Source organism: Cyprinus carpio, chromosome A3, assembly GCF_018340385.1.
Source record: "Cyprinus carpio isolate SPL01 chromosome A3, ASM1834038v1, whole genome shotgun sequence".
NCBI classification, from domain to species: Eukaryota; Metazoa; Chordata; class Actinopteri; order Cypriniformes; family Cyprinidae; genus Cyprinus; species Cyprinus carpio.
In genome coordinates this window covers 22,042,780-22,063,994 of record NC_056574.1, presented here as the reverse complement: position 1 = coordinate 22,063,994, position 21,215 = coordinate 22,042,780, and the positions used below count along the sequence as shown (strand labels likewise).

The 21,215-nt window shown below is 39.2% G+C and overlaps 2 protein-coding genes across 2 annotated transcripts in view; both read right to left on the bottom strand.

Annotated features, from left to right (window-relative positions):
* The window catches only part of LOC109080755 (scavenger receptor cysteine-rich type 1 protein M130-like), a 102,447-nt gene extending 87,540 nt beyond the window's left edge, over nucleotides 1-14,907 (bottom strand). Inside the window, exons 1-4 of the mRNA XM_042732990.1 lie at nucleotides 14,895-14,907; nucleotides 14,539-14,823; nucleotides 13,975-14,295; nucleotides 591-896 (exon numbers count right to left, since the gene is read on the bottom strand). Of these exons, the coding sequence (XP_042588924.1) occupies nucleotides 591-896; nucleotides 13,975-14,295; nucleotides 14,539-14,823; nucleotides 14,895-14,907 (925 nt within the window). The remainder of the gene's footprint in view (nucleotides 1-590; nucleotides 897-13,974; nucleotides 14,296-14,538; nucleotides 14,824-14,894) is intronic.
* A 26-nt stretch (nucleotides 14,908-14,933) lies between these two features.
* Nucleotides 14,934-19,545, bottom strand: LOC122138735 (deleted in malignant brain tumors 1 protein-like). Its single transcript, XM_042732978.1, has 4 exons — nucleotides 19,524-19,545; nucleotides 16,098-16,124; nucleotides 15,629-15,943; nucleotides 14,934-15,250 (listed from the first exon to the last, which is right to left on the bottom strand). The coding sequence occupies exons 1-4, from the start codon at nucleotides 19,543-19,545 to the stop codon at nucleotides 14,934-14,936; spliced, it is 681 nt and encodes a 226-aa protein (XP_042588912.1).
* Nucleotides 19,546-21,215: the final 1,670 nt, after the last annotated feature.

Genomic DNA, 21,215 nt, shown 5'->3' with positions numbered 1-21,215 from the left:
TAAATAAATAAAAATGGCTTCAAGAACTATATCTTGTAGTGATCAAAATTTAATCAACTGCCATTTTACAAAATATCTCAACTGCAAAAAAGGGCATCATTACAAAATGATTTCACTTATACTTTACTAATGCATGTGATTTATGATGTAAGCAATGAGGATAAACTGAACACACTCACCCACAGTGATGGAAACAGTTTCGCTCAAAGGTGACTTAATAGTGTTGTTTTGGTAGGAATAATGACAGCTGTAGCTGCCCTGATGTGAAACATCTACATTAAGGTTGAAAGTCACAGCAGATACATGTTTCTGGGAGGATACAGATGGTCCGTTTCTGAAGAGCTGGAATTCAGCATTAGCATTGCATCTCGGTTTAGGTGTTGTGCATCTGAACTGGATATTTTCTCCAGGAGAAACAACTGAATATGTGGAGGTCAGGGAAAAGGTCGGCATCTGCAGGTCACCTGCAAAAGAAAAATGTGTTTATTTGAAACATAATGTGTAAAAACATGAAATTCATGAAGCTTAATGTAACTTCTGTTCCTCATTTCCTACAAGATATCTGTCAAGATGCTTAAGATTTGACTAACCTGAACAAACAACACCAGCATCTTCACCATGACCACAGTTATGTTTTCCTAGTCCTTTGTGTGAACATTGTGTGAGGGTTCCTTCACTTCCTGAGCATTCAACATCATCCAGCCAAATTGATCCACTGCCTTCACCAAAGGCAGCACTGTGAGGTGCACTGATGGCTGATCCACACTGTAACTGTCTGCACATCACAGCAGCATCATTCATGTCCCAGTTATCATCACACACGGTTCCCCACTGGCCCTTATAACGGATCTCCACTCTTCCACAGCATGAGTCAGTCCCACTGACCAATCTTGGATCTAACAGATTACATTAATGAAAGTACAATGTGATTAAAATCTTGTTATTTTTGACATGCTGGAAGTATAGACCCTTTTAGTGCCAATGTCACAATTAAATCACAGCGCTAGCTGGAGACAAAACAAATGGAAAACTGGAGGTGGCCAATTCAAACCAGCACAGATTCGGCTACATATGGAGCTTTAAAAAAATGCTTGCGTTTGTATCGCACACTTCTTGTCAGAAAATGTTAAATAAAGTATTGTCTTTTGTTGTTATGGATTATGGTTTGTGTTACGCGTCTAAAGATTTCTTATGCATCTCACAACATGGAAGAGTAGCCATGACCGTAGCCATGGTTTGAAAATTAGTGAGGTCTGGGATGGGGTTAAGAATTGTGCTATAATAACACCTACAAATACAACTTATTAAACTGACTAAACACTTTATAAGAGACAGAGATGTAGATGTTTGTGAAAGATAATTTCTCTGTTTTGGAAGGATAAACACTGTTACATTATACCATATTTATTGTATTTATATGCATTATACAATTATATTATAAAAATTTGTTAATATTTTTCTATATGTTTAGGGTGGATAAATTTATCAGTTGTTTATTAACCATGCAACTGTAAACCACCTCCTCCGGTCCTACTCGCACCGAGCGGGTCTCAAACCCGGGTCGCAGGCATGTGAGGTGGACGCATTAACAAGGAGGCTAAAGTATACAGCCTCTAGCATCAGTTGTCCTCTGTTACACAACAATACATATAACTGTTACACAACAATACATATAACACAACAATACACAATACTGTTATAGTTTTCATTAATAATCATTGCTTTATAGATGATAAATTTGTTTAGTGCTTTTATGAATGTTTTTATCAGGACTTTTTAAAGTTTTATTTAAAAATGTAACTACTATACTGAACGACATAGCATAGACTTCTTCATGGATAGTGTTTGCATAGGCTATTTCATTTAATTCTGTAACCTACTTGTTCTACAGATCTGTGTATTAGTGTTAGATGCTACTGTTTTTGATTACTGTCAGTTTAAGTGCCGGTGATGCAGTGTTGCCAGACATTGCTATAAAAACAATTAAAAACTGAAAAATATATTTAAAAAAAATAAACCGAAAATTATTTAAAATCTTTTGCTAATAAGATAAGATAAAAGCTGACCCTAAACTCCAACTTCCCACTTTATTAACTTTATAAAATGTCAAGTTAGGTGGAAAAGACAAGTCCAAAAACGTTTATAATAGATGGATATGGCAGGCTCTCCCCTCGCCCTCATTCGCAACTCTCTCAAGTCTCGTTCACTCCACCAGCATTTTGCAACAATCATTTTCCTACCACAGACAATAAACATTCTTGCAAACTGTCTAAACTGAATTTTACATGCAGACATTCATATATGAGGAGTTTTAAACAGCAAATTATTCATTCAGAGAACAAATTTTATATTTGAACATGAAAAATTTTCCGAGGTCCTGAAGTAGATGCCGTGTATGAAAGTCTGTGTGCATGTGTGTAAAACAAACTGACGATTTATATGTTTAATCATCTGTAATTGTATATACATTGGGATTGATTGTAGCTGGAATTTTTAAGAACTTGGTAAGAAAGAAAAATAAAATACAAAATGTTCAAAATGTGCAGTTTCTGGGTTTTTTATTTCTAGAAAATATTCACATCTTACTTTAAATGTAGTGCATGTAACGTAAAATGTACTGTAATGTCACTGTAAACTTACATCATTTACAAGAGTATACTTTAAAATAACAATTTCATTGAATACATCTTCAAATAATATATCCATCACATTAAATGTTTAACTTTTTTTTGTATTTTGGCCCAGTTCACTCTCATGTAGCTGTAAAAATAGTTGGCTGCTGACATTAAAATATACATATTCATGACTAGATAGACACAGGTGAGTTTCTCTTTACTGTACACATTAGGTTTCTCTATCAGGTAGGTGTAAATGTGAGTCACTCAACCGGAGGTAATCCTGTCAGATCATCCATCCATTGAGTGAGTGTGTACAGGTAGGCCAGTATGGTTTCATCCATTAAAGTTAACTTTTTCAAATAACAATCGCTGTCACGGACGGTGAGTGAATTTACATATTCAGGTAAAATGGGATTTTCTCCAGTCATTGTTAAAAAAAAAACAGGCAAACAAAACTTAATAGCTAGCGTTAGTGAAGCGCTCAGGTGAATCTTTCTCCCTTCTACCTAAGCCCTGCCCACAGAAAAACATCACATTGTTTACTAACTGAAAAGGGGTCTATGGTAATGTGTTTGACATTATTAGGAGCCAAGGACAAAAGTGCATAGCCCTTATTTTTTTACAAGTTTTCTTTTACTATTATGTTATAATAATTATCACTAGGGGCCAAGCAATAGAGGGAGATGTTGTTTTGTTGTTTTTAATCACATGGTACTATTTTTATTACAAGAAAGTGCTAAATTATCAAGACACTTTACATGTTTGATCTGAAAATTTGCTTGATCCTTGATACAATCACGGGCAGCAACATACACATATACATATACACCACTGGCGTTCCGTCCATATAAGCTGCGAATGCACTGCATACCGTCTGAGAGAATGAGTTCACGGGTCTAATTTATATAAACATGATTATCAGAGGTGGGTAGTAACGAGTTACATTTACTTCGTTACATTTACTTGAGTACATTTTTTGGGTAACTAATACTTTCGGAGTATATTTAAAGATGGGTACTTTTACATAATTACATTTTTAGTGAAAAAACAGTACTTTTACGTCGTTACTGTGGGCGACGCTCCTCTCATTACTTTATCTTAATGAAATACAAGTTATAAATGCTTCAGTTTATTCCAAACGCGCCGTCTTCTTTTTGATGGGCAATGAGCGATGCCCATTCGCGAATGATTAATTATTTTGAGTCAGTTCTGTTCAAAGGCAAGTCAAGGCTTGATCAAACCAGTTGGCAAACCAGTGAATTGGTTCGTGGATCAGTTTGAATGATTTGTTCAGTCCCCTGCCACGCGCGGTTCACTCAGAGTTGTAACAAAAAGTTTAAGAACATCAAGAGCGTTGAAGACGTGGCTTTGGATCTACAGTCAATTGAAAGCAAATCTGCAAAGACTATTGTTTTCTAGCGATGAAGATCTTTATTAGATGAACACCGCGTGTGCTGTCTACGGTTCAACAGGTATAGATAGGCTACATTCGATTACAGTAAACGATACCACTATGACATTACCAGTTTGTTGTATGTGTAACTTATACATTAAATACAATGTATAATTTTTACATTAAATAATAAGCTGTCACAGAGTATGAAATGAATACCCTCCAAACCCGCGTTAGCTCTGTTCCAGGAGGAATGCCTTCGCATAGACACAATTAATATTGATATTCCACAATATTTACGCTTGCAGAAATATACATTTGTTTACATTTTGCAGAAGGGCCTCATCTTTTAATTTTTCCTGGGGCTCCCACTTCATTCTGGTTATCTCCGATATCTTTTTACTCTTACTCAAGTAACTATTAAGACTATTACTTTTCGTTTTACTTGAGTAAATACTTCTATAAGTACTTTTACTTTTACTTGAGTACAGTTTTTGGGTACTTTTCCCACCTCTGATGATTATAAGTTGATCTCTTGTCATTTGAGATGTGACTTAAACCTTAAAAAAAGGGTTGGGAATAAGTATGTACAATTATTTATGTAAAAACAACCTTAATTTTCTGTAAATTTACGTCAGTCACGGAAGCTTCCGGGTAAGTGGATTCTCCAGCTTTGGCATCTCCACTCTGTTTCTATGAAGCGGGATTTATACTTTTACCTGGCTCTGCTTCGCGAGCCTCCGCTGATTGCGCACGCATCTTCCCAAACGGACGTGGCTTTTATACTGGTTGCGTTCGCCGTTGTAGCCTACTATTATTTGAAACAACGGGGGGCAACGAGGAGTAATTGTCCTCTAAGTACCATCGGAAATCACCGGTGAGAAGAAGTCATTTCTCGGTACAAGATTTTTCCACGTTGATGAATTAATAATTTGTTTATGTACAAACTTATTAAAATAATCTTAGGCTTTTGTGTTTATTTCGCATCAAACACAAGACAACTTTAAGCAAATAGTGTATAAATAGTATCTAAATGCAAGGGTGTAACTTTGGTTTGAGAAGTGGGGGGGGACACAAAATGGGGGAAAAATGTTTTCGATTTGAATCCCATTTCCTCCATTTACATACAGTTAGGGACTATGGTGATACAAAATCCAGGAAATAATTAAGTTGTTTATAATGATAAATTCTGCTGCACTGCAATGAGCTTCGGGTAAGCATGGCTGGGTTCAGCATCCTGCCTGCCTACCTGCACTTCTTCGCTTGCGCCTGTTCCCTGTCTCACCTATGAAATATGAAAATGTGCTAGCCTGTTTCTGACATGACATAATTAAAATTAATTACCTGACCGTTTACACAGCACATACCTGCAACTCTGAGCTACTTCTCCCTGTCTCACCCTCCCTGTCTTTAAGCAGCTTCACCTCATCTGTTCTCTGATATGAAAGCATGGCAAAAAAAAAATAAACAAAAGTTCATCACAACTGAAACTATATTATAACAGTCAACAGAAAAATATCAGGGCCTGATTCTGTTTCTCTCCCACCACACAAGTGAGCAAGTAAATAATAAACCACACCCATGTGATGATGTGACCATGTTAAAAAAATATTCTAAACAAATAACAACACGCAATTTGGCTCCTACAAGAAGAACATTTAATTTGATAATATTCAAACTGTATTCACTATTTATCATGTACATTTCTTACCTTTTATCACCAACAAATCAAAATCACCTGGCCTTTCATACAGCACATAACCTACCTGTAACGTTGTGCTGCTACTGCTTTTCCCTATCTCACCCTCTCTGTTCTGAAGCAGCTCCACCTCATCTGTGCTCTGATATGAAAACAACTGAGTTATGATCATATTGAGTCCACATAGCCAGAAAAGAGTCTCTGGATGTACATTTTAAAAACTGGGTGTGCCACATTCATTTTCAGATTAATGTGTAAAAAAAAACCCTGACTGCGTATTAATAACTTTACAGACTAGACTGGGCTGATGTGTAAAACTATACTCAGGCTCACCACATAACCATAACACTATATAAAATATAGGCTAACTCAGGCTAGCTCGACATTAAGCATTTTCTTTGAACAAGTAAATCAATTTTTACAAATTAACATTTTAAATGAACAAATATTGTAAGTGAACAACAATAGCTCAAGTTTAGAAAAACATTTATTATTAAGACTTATTTTATTTCTGCATCTGAGTATAATGAGTTGAGTAGCCTATAACAGCAGCCAGAGTCTGCTTGTCATACATTGCTGACAGAAAACGCAGCTGTTTAAAGTGGACACAGAATGTAGGCAACATTAAATGTTTAGGTTAGCTAGCTAACGGTCTGAAGTTACCTAGCAACAGTGTATGTTAACGTTAGCTCATCAACAGGTGTAGACCATAGACTGTAAAAAAAATAAGTAGACAGACATTTTTATTACCCTGACCTGAGCTAATTTACTGAATCAACCAACTCACATCTCCTTTCTTTTTTTTTCATCCATGAAGACATTAAAGTCATCTGTTGCTGGCGTTTCCATGCGATACAGTAGAACTTTCAGTGCGCTTACACTATTTAGAGTGTGCACGAGACGTCCCTGCCTGTACGCGGACGCGCGCATCGACACAGACAGGCAGGATGTCTGTTCTGCCAAAGAGTATAGAAGCCCAAGAGGCGAAACTCTGTTGTGTTATGGGTAACAGTCTGTAGATGGCGCTGCGGAGGCGCGGCCGCCATTATGGACTGAAAGCTGCTGAAATCATCATATGATCAGTTCTTTCAATCAGTTCAAATGATCTGTTCTTCCAATCAGTTATTGTTCATTTTTAGACATCATATACAAAACTTGAACTGATATTTATTGTTTGTTTGTTCAAATCTCTACCAGTGTAGAGGTTTTGCTGTTCGTTTTTAGAAATCTATGCAAAGCTTGAACTGGCTAGTAGCTGGCTAGTAGTTTTAGAATAGTTTCCGAAAGATGGTCAGACTTATTTTTTGTTCATGTGTGCATTTGCTAGATTATACACCTTTTTGACTAATGCTTCCATTCTATGTCAATGCCTCTTCTCTCACAAAAAGAAAAAAAATACAAACAAACTTCTCATACACAAATGCACACACAATAGATGGTGGTGTCTGATTAATTTCTGAGATCTTATGGCACCACTTCCATTTTAGTACTGTTAATAGTTCATGTGTGCACTTGCTAGATTGCACACATTTTTTTTTGTACCTTTCCGTCTGTAATAGGACATTCACTGTGTGCACTTTCACTGAAGATGTTGAAAAACAAGTTGTTAATATTTTTGTGAAATTCTATGTAAAAGATGAACTGTCTTTAGAAATGCTCATTTATAATTTTATTCATTTATTTTTCCAAATTCACTAATGTCAAAATCAACATTTGAATAAATCTCATTACTGTGTGTCTGCCTATATATATTATTTCATGAATTTCTGTTATTCATATAACAAGGAAAATGCATAATAGAACATAAATATTGATAGATTAAAGGTTTGCAGTAATTTTATAATTGTATCTTTGCAAACTGTAAGTGGTAGGCTAATGAAGCTGATTTGGTGGGGGACATACCCTTACGAAAAAGTACTATAGGAATCTTATAGTATTTTGGGACAAAATATTATAGTAATCTTATAGGAATACTAGGCCTATAGTAATTTGGGACATACTACAGAAGTACGATAAGACTACTGTAGAAATACTATAGCAGCTTAAAAATATTATAGAGGTATTACAGAACATCACAGAAGTATGTTATGTTCTGTAATACCTGTATTATATCCTAGAGGCGCTATAGTATTTCTATAGTAGTCTATAGTACTTCTATAGTAATATTTTGTCCCAAAATACTATTTTCCTAAGGGTAATTTCTGTCATTTAACGTCGGTCATCCTCATTAATGTATTTTAAATTGTTTATATATTTAGATATGACGGCCAGAAAAAATTAAGTTAAGTTTTTGTTATGTTAAGTTTTTCAGTGCCATTGACTCCCATTATTTCGCTGCGTTTTGCTTCAGTTTTCAGTCCATAATGGCGGGCCGCGCCGTCACGTCATGGGGGCAACTGTTGCTATGGAGCGTTCTATTGAGTTTCGCCTCTTGGCTTCTATACTCTTTGGTTCTGCTCGGTCCTGCTCCTCCGTGACGATGACGGCGCGCGGTTAAAAAAAATAATAACAAACTAATTTGAAAGTGGGGGGGACACGAACGGGATTTTGAAAAGTGGGGGGGACATGTCCCCCCTGTCCCCATAGGAAATTACGCCCGTGCCTAAATGAATTCTATTTCTATTTTTATTCAATAAAAATAAAACGTACTTTAATTAAAAAGCCTTGGAAAAAACTACAAAAACAAAAAACAAAACAAAACAAACAAACAAACAAACAAACAAAAAACAACAACTACAACTCCACCAACACCGCGATGAAATCATATTTGCCCAACTGATCTTGCGGACGCGTCGAGTCAAGTCAAGTCAAGTCAAGTCTGCTTTATTGTCAATTCTTCCACATGTACAGTACATACATACAGAGAATCGAAATTGCGTTACTCTCAGACCCCCGGTGCATACAGATAACACTAACAGTAGAGCCTAAAAATCTAGATCAAATAAAAATATAAGATAAAACTATACAATAAGGGAATGTAAAAAAGACATAATAGAGAAAAAAATAAAATAAAAAGAAGGTTAAATAAAAGCAGTGCAAGGCACATGGCAGATAGAGTGCAAACCAGTGAACAAACAGTGCAGATAAAAAGATTTTTAGTGCATAAAAAATAGCTTATTCAGTCTGATTAAAGTGACAAAGGGCTCAAGAGCAGTTATTTTATTTGAACTGACTGATTTGTTGGTAGAATGACGTCAGTTCCATGGTGAATGAGGTAGTGAGCAGACCACTGCTGCACAAAGTGACTGGTGCATGTCATCGTATGTTATGAGGGAGGGGGGGTGGAAGGACCTGGAGATGTGGGATCTGGGGTGTGGGGGGGGGGGGGGTTCATAGTTCAGTGGTGCCTGGGGCAGAAGAGGGACGGTGGGGGGGGGGGGGCAAGTTCGGGAGCGAGTTCAGCTTCCTGAAGCTGTCCTTCAGTCTGCTGGTCCTGGCCTGGAGACTCCGCAGTCTCCTCCCTGATGGCAGCAGACTGAAGAAGCTGTGTGACGGGTGAGTGGGATCACCTGCAATGCAGAGGTCTTTTCGAGTGAGACAGGTTAAGTTGTTTTACTGGTGGGTGGGATCACAGACACCAATGATCTTCTCAGCTGCTCTCACTATGCGTTGCAGGGTCTTCCGGCAGGACGCGTTGCAGGCGCCATACCACACAGTGATGCAGCTGGTCATGATGCTCTCGATGGTGCCTCTGTAGAAGGTGTACATGATGGGGGGTGGGGCTCTGGCTCTCCTCAGTTTGCGGAGGAAGTAGAGATGTTGATGTTGTTTCTTTGGAAGTTCTGCAGTGTTGTCGGTCCAGGAGAGGTCCTCTGTGATGTGCACACCCAGGAACTTAGTGCTGCTCACTCTCTCCACAGTCGCACCATTGATGGTCAGAGGAGCATGCTGAGTGTGCACTCTCCTGAAGTCAACAACAATCTCCTTCGTCTTCTCCACGTTCAGAGAGAGATTGTTGTCACTGCACCACCAAGCCAGGTGGCTCACCTCGCTCCTGTAGTTTGTCTCATCTCTGTTGCTAATGAGACCCACCACAGTCGTGTCATCGGCAAACTTAATGAAGAGGTTGGAGTTGTGTGACGGTGTTCAGTCGTGGGTAAGCAGAGTGAAGAGGAGGGGGCTCAGCACACATCCTTGGGGGGCCCCAGTATTCAGTGTGATGGTGCTGGATGTGTTGCTGCCGACACGTACTGATTGAGGTCTTCCAGTCAGAAAGTCCAACAGCCAGTTGCACAGCGAAGTGTTGAGCCCCAGCTCGACCAGTTTGTGAATGAGCTGTTGAGGGATGATTGTGTTGAATGCTGAACTGAAGTCTATGAACACCATTCTGACTTATGAGTCTTTTTTCTCTAGATGTGTGAGTGCTGAGGTGGAGGGTAGTTGAGATGGCATCATCGGTCGACCGGTTGTGGACCGATATGCAAACTGGAATGGGTCCAGGGAGGGGGGGAGGGCAGACTTGATGTGGTGCATGACTAGCCGTTCGAAGCACTTCATGAGGATGGGAGTAAGTGCAACAGGACAGTAGTCATTGAAGCAGGATGGAGATGGCTTCTTCGGGACTGGAATGATGGTGGTAGCTTTGAAGCATGTGGGAACAACAGCCTGATTAAGTGAGATGTTGAAAATGTCTGTGAAGACATCAGTGAGTTCTGCTGCACAGTCTCTCAGTACACGCCCAGGAATGTTGTCAGGACCCGGAGCTTTGCGTGCATTGATCCTGCTGAAGGATCTCCTCACGCTGTCTGGGGTCAGCGTCATCATCTGGTCACTGGGAGGAGGTGGAGTCTTCTGTGCAGTGGTGCTGTTTTGTGCCTCAAAGCGAGCGAAGAAGGTGTTCAGCTCGTTCAGCAGAGAGATGTTGCTGTCACAGGTCCGCTGTGGGGGCTTGTAGTCCGTAATGGTCTGTATCCCCTGCCACAGGCTCTGAGTGTCTCTGCCGTCACTGAATTGATGGGCTATCCTCCTGGAGTACTGTCTCTTAGCCTCTCTGATGCCACGGGATAGGTTGGCCCTGGCTGTTCTCAGGCCCACGTCATCTCCAGCTCTGAAGGCAGCGTTCCACGTCTCCAGGAGTCTGTAGACCTCCCCTGTCATCCACGGCTTCTGGTTGGCCCGGACAGTGATGGTTTTTGTGACTGTTACATCCTCAATACACTTGGTGATGTAGGCAGTGACAGTCTCTGAGTACTCCTGGAGGTCTGTGGTGTTATTGTAAGTGGCAGCCTGCTTAAACATGTTCCAGTCAGTTGTATCAAAGCAGTCTTGAAGAGTGTCAGACGACCCTTCTGGCCACACTTGAATCTGTTTCTGTACTGGTTTGGCGACTTTAACGAGCGGTCTGTATGCAGGCATTAGCATGACAGTGATGTGGTCTGAGGCACCGAGGTGGGGGAGGGGGAGTGCTTTGTAAGCTCCTCTCTGTGTGGTGTAAACAAAGTCTAAAATTTTATTACCTCTTGTTGGAAAGTTAATGTGTTGGTGTATTTTTGGAAACACACTCTTTAAGTCAGCATGGTTGAAATCTCCAGCTATGATGAGAAAAGCATCAGGGTGTGCTGTCTGCTGCTCACTGATGTGCTGGTACAGTTCATTTAGTGCATCGTTCCTGTTGCTGTTGTTTGGGGGAATGTAAACCGAAACGAGCAGTATGGCAGTATATTCCCTCGGCAGATAGAACGGCCGGCACTTAATGATCATAAACTCCACCAGGGGTGAGCAGTGTTTGCAGATCACAACAGCATCGCGACACCACGCGTCATTGATGTAAACACAAAGCCCGCCGCTGCGGGTTTTTCCTCCCGTGACGCGAGCTCTGTCCGCTCGATAGCACGTCAGCTGGTCGAGCTGAATGGCGCAGTCCGGAAGGCTGTCGCTGAGCCATGTTTCCGTGAATACAAAAAAACACAACAGTCTCTTACAGTCCTTTGAGTTGAACGTAGTAATCGGATGAAGTCCAGTTTATTGTCCAAAGAGCGTACGTTAGCCAGTACGATGGTGGGGATAGATGGCTTGTGTGGGTTAGCCGTTAGCCTAGCCCGAATACCTCCGCACTTACCCTTCTTCTGCTTCCTCTCACGTCGCTTGTGGCACCTCCGCTGTGGGCGAGATGCAGCAGTTGGGGTCGGTGATGATGTGGGCCTCCGGAGCAGTCCGAGATCTCGCAGCTGTTCCGTGTGTGCGGAGTTTAACTCTAAAAATGCGGCTCTGCCGACATCCAGCAGAAACTCACGACTGTATGCGCGCTTAAAGACAGATAGACGCGATGACAACGTACAAAAACACTGCGACTCACAAGACAAAAAACACGAAAACACCGTTCTGTCGGGACAGAGAGAAGCCGCTGCGTGTGGATGCGCCGCCATCATCTCGAGTATGGCCCTTGTCGATCTGTGCATTCCGAATGGGATATATCGCCCTCTGAAGGGCACTTCGGAGTGAAAACAATCATGGTCTCCATATTGAAGGGTCATTCCAAACTGAAGTGCTCAAAACTGGCCACTTCAAAGGGCCCTTCGGAATGAAGGATTTCGAAGGGTACAACTGATGGACTCCTCGGACTCCCATGATCCTTTGCGCAGATTCTTTGCATGATGACGGCGCCTCCATGTGGGCACGTGATGATGACGCAGAAGGGCACTTCAAGAAACAATTGTTTGGTCCCCTACACCCTTCAACCCTTCGAAGCTCTCACTCTGGAGGGTAAATGCTTTGAAGGGATTAGGGCATAGGGAAGAGCCCTTCCACCTAATGGCATCCTAAACCCTCGCGGTCTTCCTCTGAGTCTGCACTTTCGTGATGAAATGATGCTTTGACTGTCGGGTAGAAGTCTGCTGTGGAGCTCGCCCCAGTGCGGGCTCGGCAGAAGACCAGGTCGAGGACGCATAACAGCCATAGAGGGGGCCCTCATGAGCACCCTTCTGAACACTAAAATGACAAATGGGACACCTATGATCTCGTGGACTTAACACCCTACGGTCTCGTTGACTTAACGGGCGGCCATCGTAACGGAAACGGTAATGCTAGTAAACATATTTGCACAATCTTGGAGAGTCTCAAATAGATGTTGCTCAATCAGGACAGTAAAAATATACACATAATAATTTATTCTGAGAAATAACTGACTACATATAGTACGGACATGAAGCTTTATTTCAAGATGGTAAGTTAAGCTTTTCATTTCAGTATAAAGCAATATAGTAACGGAGGCTATTGTATTATTCATTGTTTATTCAAATCAATTTCTGATACTTATAGGTTCATGTTTAATAATTCCTAAATAACTACATACATAAAGAAATAGGCTATATTTTGTTTTGGATCAGTTACCTGTGTGCAGCAGACACAGTTTAAATATATCACTTATCCTGCCCCAAATGACAATAAACATTGCAGATAACATCTAAAGTAAAAATTAATTTACACACACATAACATAAAAACTAATCCCGTTTGACTGATTTGCTTCGAATTGGGTGATTTTAGGTCAGCGGTTGTGACTCAAAGGTGCTCTCTGCTGGTAGGGATTAGTAAGATGGCGGATTGAACACTTCCGGTGGCTTCACTGACTGTTGGCAGTTCAGAACGCTATGAGCGATCCAGTCATATATAGATCAGTGGTTTTAACTCCTATTCACTTGGAATAAAAAATAAATGAATAAATAGGCTGAAAAAAAAAAATTCAGTTGATGCAGAAACATATAGAACGGGGGAATCCCCCATTTCCCCACCCTCTGAATATTCAATATCCTCTTAATATAATAATGGGTAAACGTTATTTGGTGGTTTTTACTTGGAAAAAGAGCTGTTTTCTAGCATTTGAATAACTATGGATAAACCTGAAACAATAGAAGAATGATTGGAGATGAATTTTTATTTACAAATAAGGTAGGAATGTGCATATTTGTAAATTGACAATTGCCATGGTGTTTTCCTCTTTGAGTGTGTGTGTGTGTGTGTGTGTGTCTTAGCATTCAGCATACCCAGATAAAAAAAAAAGTCACCGCTCGCCACTGATATACATGTTCTGGCGTTGAAAGATTTGTAGGTGATAAGTACCACAATGTTTCAGTTGCATTGCTGTCTATGCAGGGTCAGAAAGCTCACGGATTTCATCAAAAATATCTTAATTAGATGAACGAAGGTCTTACGGGTTTGGAAGAACATGAGGGTGAGTAACTAATGACAACATTTTTGGGTGAACTATCCCTTTAAACTTTCATTACCAGCAGTCCAGCTTGTTTTTAGACTCTTACACATCAGTACCTGTGATAGTGATGAGCAGCAGGTTGGAGGCAGATGAACGGAAGGAGCGTGAGGAGACACTGACTTCATAAACACAACTGTAGTTTCCCTCATTTGAATATTCTGCCTCAGGAAAGAAGAAAGAGGCAGAGTGACTGACAGCTGACTCAGTCTTTGTGATGCTTGACCCTCTGAACAAGTGAAAAGAGCCTCCAGGATACTGAGATTCAGTGGAACAGATGATAGTGAAACTGTGGCCCCTGGTGATCACTGGCCCCTGAAGCTCCTCGTCAAACAATCCATCAGGAGCACTGTGGGAAATGCGTGGCTGCTGCAAGTTCACTAAAGAACAAGAATACATTTACTGTATATGGTAAAAATAAAACAAATTAACTTTTTTAATTAAATAAATAAAAATGTCTTCAAGAACTATATCTTGTAGTGATCAAAATTTAATCCACAGCCATTTTACAAAATATCTCAACTGCAAAAACAATAGGCATCATTACAAAATGATTTCACTTATACTTTACTAATGCATGTGATTTATGATGTAAGCAATGAGGATAAACTGAACACACTCACCCACAGTGATGGAAACAGTTTTGCTCAAAGGTGACTTAATAGTGTTGTTTTGGTAGGAGTAATGACAGCTGTAGTTGCCCTGATGTGAAACATCTACATTAAGGTTGAAAGTCACACCAGATACATGTTTCTGGGAGGATACAGATGGTCCGTTTCTGAAGAGCTGGAATTCAGCATTAGCATTGCATCTTGGGTTAGGTGTTGTGCATCTGAACTGGATATTTTCTCCAGGAGAAATAACTGAATGTGTGGAGGTCAGGGAAAAGGTTGGCATCTGCAGGTCGCCTGCAAAAGAAAAATGTGTTTATTTGAAACATAATGTGTAAAAACATGAAATTCATGAAGCTTAATGTAACTTCTGTTCCTCATTTCCTACAAGATATCTGTCAAGATGCTTAAGATTTGACTAACCTGAACAAGCCAGCATCTTCACCATGACCACAGTTATGTTTTCCTAGTCCTTTGTGTGAACATTGTGTGAGGGCTCCTTCACTTCCTGAGCATACAACATCATCCAGCCAAATTGATCCACTGCCTTCACCAAAGGCAGCACTATGAGGTGCACTGATGGCTGATCCACACTGTAACTGTCTGCACATCACAGCAGCATCATTCATGTCCCAGTCATCATCACACACGGTTCCCCACTGGCCATTATAACGGATCTCCACTCTTCCACAGCATGAGTCAGTCCCACTGACCAATCTTATATCTGAAAGATGGCATTAAAAGTGAAAGTACAATGTGATTAAAAAAATTTTTTGGCATGCTGTAGGTATGTGTTTGACATTGTTGGGAGCCAAGAACCAAACATGTATTGCCCATTATTTTCACAAGTTTTCTTATTATTCTTATAATTCTTAATTCTTATATTATTACTTGAAGCCAAAAACCTAATTGTTTTTTTTATTTTTTATGGATGTAGAACTATTTTTATTGCAAGCAGAAAATTTTAAAACACTATAATTTTTTTTAGACAACTAAATAAGCTGGTAAAAAACGTAACCTAGGAAAATACTGAATAAAATATCAAGTTATTTAACATCAAGAACAGCAAAACCATATTTTGAAAACACATGTACACTTTTACCTAAGCAGACAACACCTGCATCTTCAGAATGACCACAGTTATGCTTTCCAATAGAAGGATGTGAGCACTGTGTGAGTGATGATTCACTTCCTGAACATCTCACATCATCCAACAAGATCGGACCACTTCCCTGGCCAAAATGAGCACTGGTTTGTGCACTAACAGCTGTTCCACATCCCATCTGTCTGCACACCACAGCAGCATCCTTCATGTCCCATTCGTCATCACACACTGTCCCCCACTGGCCATTATAAAGGATCTCAACTCTTCCAGAGCAGTCATTATTACCATTGACCAGTCTGATACTATAACCTCCTAAAAACAAAATAACTCCATTATGATACAACTCATCTTACAACAGGCTAAACTTGCAGGCTAACTAAAACAGTGACTAGTTACAGTATGCCATGATAAGAATATCATGATGATTGAATATCATAAAAACATTTAATAACAGCTTGTGACTCACCAGTTACAGAAGTCAGAGCACTGGCTGCTGAGATGAAAAAAAGGGACAATTAAATATACTGTTGACTTACAATTAGATATGATAAAAAAAGAGTATAAAATAAAAAAAAGAGACAGACAGACAGACAGTAACGGCTGATAATTGCATCCAATTAATTAGTCGGTGGTGTCTCAAACCAATCTCTAAAAGTTTCTGGCAAGAGAGGTGGGATAAGTAGGGAAAGGGAAGACACTTGTAAAGAATTCAAAAAGAAGTAGGTCATAAGAGAGAGATCTGTGGAAATAGAAGGGAAGACGTGGTTATTTCACATCTCCGTATAGATCATAAGTCTCTCAACCGCTCCTTAAGTATTATTGGGAAACATGAGTCAGGTTTATGTAATAACTGTTATAAACCAGAGACAGTAGAGCATGTAAGAGTGCACAAGATATAAAAATGAAAGGTTAAAACTAGAAAATCAAGTCAATGGCCATATGTGATTTGTCAGTTCAGAATGAATTAAGAAATTCATCAATTTTTTTTAAAGATATTATTAGAATATGTAAAGCTCACAAATTTAATTAAAATAATTACTTTATTTAATTTGTATTACCTATATTACAGTCCTCATTGAAGCTCCACACTCCATCTCAGTAAGTGGCAGAAATGTATTTTAAGTTAGTTTGCCAACCGTGACCAAGTCGAAAGAAGAAGAACAAACCAATCTCTTGTTAATGACGCTCAAGAAGATGCTTGCTTTGACAGATATTTCCAGATATGACAGGCTAACAGTGGTGCCTCTACTGAGCATGGGTAAAATAATAGGCAATGCCGTTTACAGGGTGAGGTATGTACAGTATAATTCACACTTTTTTATGAGACCAGGTGCATGATTCAAGATGACTGCTAGATTGCTACATTGTAAACAACCTCAAGATCAAGGTTTCAGATTCCATTTTTCTTTCTCATATTTTTCCTCTCTTTTCGCTCATTTTCTCCACTCATTTCACATTTTCTCCCATCAAAAAACTGGACTATAACATTACTCAATCTGGATCACCTTTGAGTTGGTGTGAAGGTGTTAAGTAATAACATAATATTTAGTAAAGTGATTTTCACTTTGATTAAAAAATATATAACAAACATGATTAATGTAACAATTTTAAAGAAAAAAGGATATAGCGTTTTGGTATAGCTTTTGGAGCAAGGCCGCCGCCATCTTGCAGTACCGCCGCGTGTGACATGGCCAGTGCAGTAATACATGTATAAGAATTTCTTTACATTTTGAACACACAAATGTTATTTTAACACATAAATAATTTGGTTTTCACCATAATTTGGAAGAATATTCAACATCAAACTGTCTATATATTAAGTTTTGATCGTGGTATCCCAAATTGTTTTCATAATGCGAGGCACAACTTAATGTGAACAAACAATGCTTCATACAATATCATTCATGTTGCATTTTATTGTTATGTCAGACCAAATGCACACAAAGCACGTTGGAATGACAGTCTTGAGGAGTATCCATGTAAATGAGTATTGTTTCCGACCCGCACTTTACCCCAAACCAGCAGGTTCACGACTTCTTCAACCCCTAATAGGTCCTACTGCTCGGCCCCACCTCCATATATGCTCTAATGCATAGGCAGTTGCATTTATTATGGACTTAACAGTGCTTTCAAGGTCATCTTCCTCCATTTCAAAACAAGCGTGTGTTCAAAATGTAAAGAAATGCTTATATTACTGCACTGGCCAGCTGAGCGAACCAACCCTGTGACGTCACAAGATGGTGGCTTCCTTGCTCCAAAAGCTATAACAAAACAACCTTTTTTTTCTTTAAAATGGTTACATTAATCATGTTTGTTATATATTTTTTTTATTAAAATGGAAGTTATCTTCCTAAATAATGCAAACTTGACTGACTGCTTCATTTCCACTTTAAGGAATATACTGACGTGCTCTACAATAGACTCCGCTACACTATAAACAGGGACAAACCAGATGAAAACAACAAAAATGTAAAGGTAACCCCACTCCAAACTCCAAGAGACCCTGTTCCGATCCACACACCAGCCCAGGTACAACACCATCCACATCACCTAAATGGCTGTGCTGCACAGAGGTAAGCAACATTGTGATCTCTATTGAAAATAAACTTTCCAGACTTGATACCAGGATTTCGCTGATAGAAGTAATACATAAGGATTTTCAAGAATTGCGGCACAGCTTGGCATTCAGTCAAGAACAGATAGAGACTCTCACCAAAGGAAATAATTTTTAAAGGACTCAGTTCACACACTCACCACTCAACTCACATCTTTGCAGAACACAAAGCCATGAAAGAAACCATTCTGGACTTGCAAACATGCAGCGTGAGGGACAATTTAGTTTTCACAGGCATCCCGGAACAAACCCCAGATAATCCCAAAAAATCAGTTAAAGACTTCGATAAAACAACTCAAATTACCAGTCGAAATGGTTCAGACCATCACCTTCCACCATAAGCATCATATCAGATCTCAAAACATCAACAATCAACCATGACCAATCATCGCAAAAGTCAAACATTATAAACAAAAAGAACTGGTTCAGAAGCAAGGTAGACAACTTAAAGGTACAAACTAAGGACTTAATGAACAATACCCAAAGGACATTATGGAATGTCGAAAGCAGCTTTTTCCCATCTGAAAACAGATGATAAATTAAGGAAAAAAGGCAACCGCTACAGTAGACAAATTATATATAAACAGAGAATTATATCGTGATAAGGACATTACCCCCTGGCTTTTCTGAACCCTTCATCCTCATTTCTGAGTCAATAACTGCTAATATCATAAACTTATAAACACATTACCTCACTCCCTTGTACCTCTCTTTCTCTCTCAAATTTATAAGATGCACTTTTATGTGGCACCTATAGGTCTTGCCCCCCAACCTGTTAAACATGCTCTACACAATGTCTATGTTCAATAATCTTTGTATGGTAGTTGTTGCTGTTATTCTGTGTACATCCTGTCATTTGTGTATGCATAGTATGATAATCGGCCAACATTATTGTTACAAATGCCTTGCACGCACACATACGTACAAATACATACTCTCACACATATAAATATACAGCACTTGCACACTTATATATTAATATATATTCCTTTTAACATGGCATCAATCTTTTCTAACCTGAAATGTTCATGGATTTAGTTCTCAGATAAAGAAGATCAAAGTTTTGAATCATTTAAATAAACTACAAGCTGACATATGGCTCTTGAAAGAAACACATCTATCAGAATCAGATCACAATAAAATTAAATAATCAAAATACAATCATTTATTCTCTGCTAACTACAAAACAAAATAATGATGAGTATGCATTTTAATAAGCAAACAATTCACATTTGTTCATAATACACCATTACAGACCCTGAATGATGTTTCATTTACCTGGAGCCAGAGCGCCTGACATCTTGGGAAATTTAAAAGTTCTGGCTAATGCTAAACGTAAATACAGTAAGATTGTTATTCACACCGGCGCTAATTATGTTTGACTTCGCCAGTCGGAGATCACAAAAAATCACATTAAAGAGGTTTGTGAACTTGCAAGCATGATGTCAGACACTGTAATATGCTCTGGTCCCCTCCCTGCTTACCGTGGTGATGAGATGCATAGCAGATTGTCATCACTCAATGGCTGGATGTGTAAGTGGTGCCCGCAGAATAACATAGGTTTCATAGACAAATGGATGAGCTTTTGGGGCAGACCTGACCTGTTGAAAAGAAATGATCTTCATCCCTTCTGGGGTGGTGCCGCTCTTCTCTCTAGAAATATGGCACATAGTCTTAGAGTTTGTTCTTGACTAACTGGGGCCCAGGTCAGGAAGCAGACAGACTGGCTAAACCGACCGTCTGCTAGCTACCTCGCGTCACAGAAGTCAGTTAATTCTCAGCACATAGAGACTCTTTCACCTAGATATCACACTATAGAGACTGTGTCTGTTCCCCGAACTAGAAAATATAAAAAAAAAGTCCAAATCAATTTAAGAGTAACAATTTAATTGAGGTTCAACAAATAAAAAACGGATGCAATATGGATAAACAAATGATAAAGCTTGGCTTATTGAATATCAGGTCCCTTTCTACGAAAGCACTTTTTGTAAATGATATGATCACTGATCATAATCTAGATGTGCTCTGTTTGACAGAAACCTGGCTAAAACCTGATGATTACATTATTTTAAATGAGTCTACCCCCCAAGATTATTGTTATAAACACGAGCCGCGTCTAAAAGGCAAAGGGGGAGGAGTTGCTTCAATTTATAATAACGTTTTCAGGATTTCTCAGAGGGCAGGCTTCAAGTATAACTCGTTTGAAGTAATGGTGCTTCATATAACATTATCCAGATAAACAAATGTTAATGATAAATCCCCTGTGATGTTTGTACTGTCTGGTGTATACAGGCCACCAGGGCACCATACAGACTTTATTAAAGAGTTTGCTGATTTTACATCCGAGTTAGTGCTGGTTGCAGATAAAGTTTTAATTGTTGGTGATTTTAATATCCATGTTAATAATGAAAAATGCATTGGGATCAGCATTTATAGACATTCTGAACTCTATTGGGGTTAGACAACACGTCTCAGGACCTACTCATTGTCAAAATCATACTCTAGATTTAATACTGTCACATGGAATTGATGTTGATGGTGTTGAAATTATGCAGCCAAGCAATGATATCTCAGATCATTACTTAGTTTTGTGCAAACTTCACATAGCTAAAACTGTAAATTCTACATCTTGTTACAAGTATGGTAGAACCATCACTTCTACCACAAAAGTATCTTAGTGCTGCGTTCGACACTATTGACCACAAAATTCTTTTGCATAGATTAGAAAACTTTGTTGGCATTTAATGGAAGTGCATTAGCATGGTTTAAATCGTATTTATATGACCGCCATCAATTCGTAGTAGTAAATGAAGAGGTATCATATCGATCACAAGTGCAGTATGGAGTACCTAAAGGCTCAGTACTAGGGTCGTTACTCTTCACGCTTTACATGATACCCTTGGGAGATATCATCAGGAAACACGGTGTTAGCTTTCACTGTTATGCTGATTATACTCAGCTCTATATTTC

Bases quoted from the DNA above. Each gene is read 5' to 3' on its own strand.
- LOC122138735 (XM_042732978.1), bottom strand. From the start codon at position 19,545: ATGTCAGGCGCTCTGGCTCCAG. The intron at 16,125-19,523 runs GTAAATGAAACA...TTTTCATCTCAG, and splicing joins GTCAGGCGCTCTGGCTCCAG to CAGCCAGTGCTCTGACTTCT. The intron at 15,251-15,628 runs GTAAAAGTGTAC...GCCATCTTTCAG, and splicing joins TGCAGGTGTTGTCTGCTTAG to ATATAAGATTGGTCAGTGGG.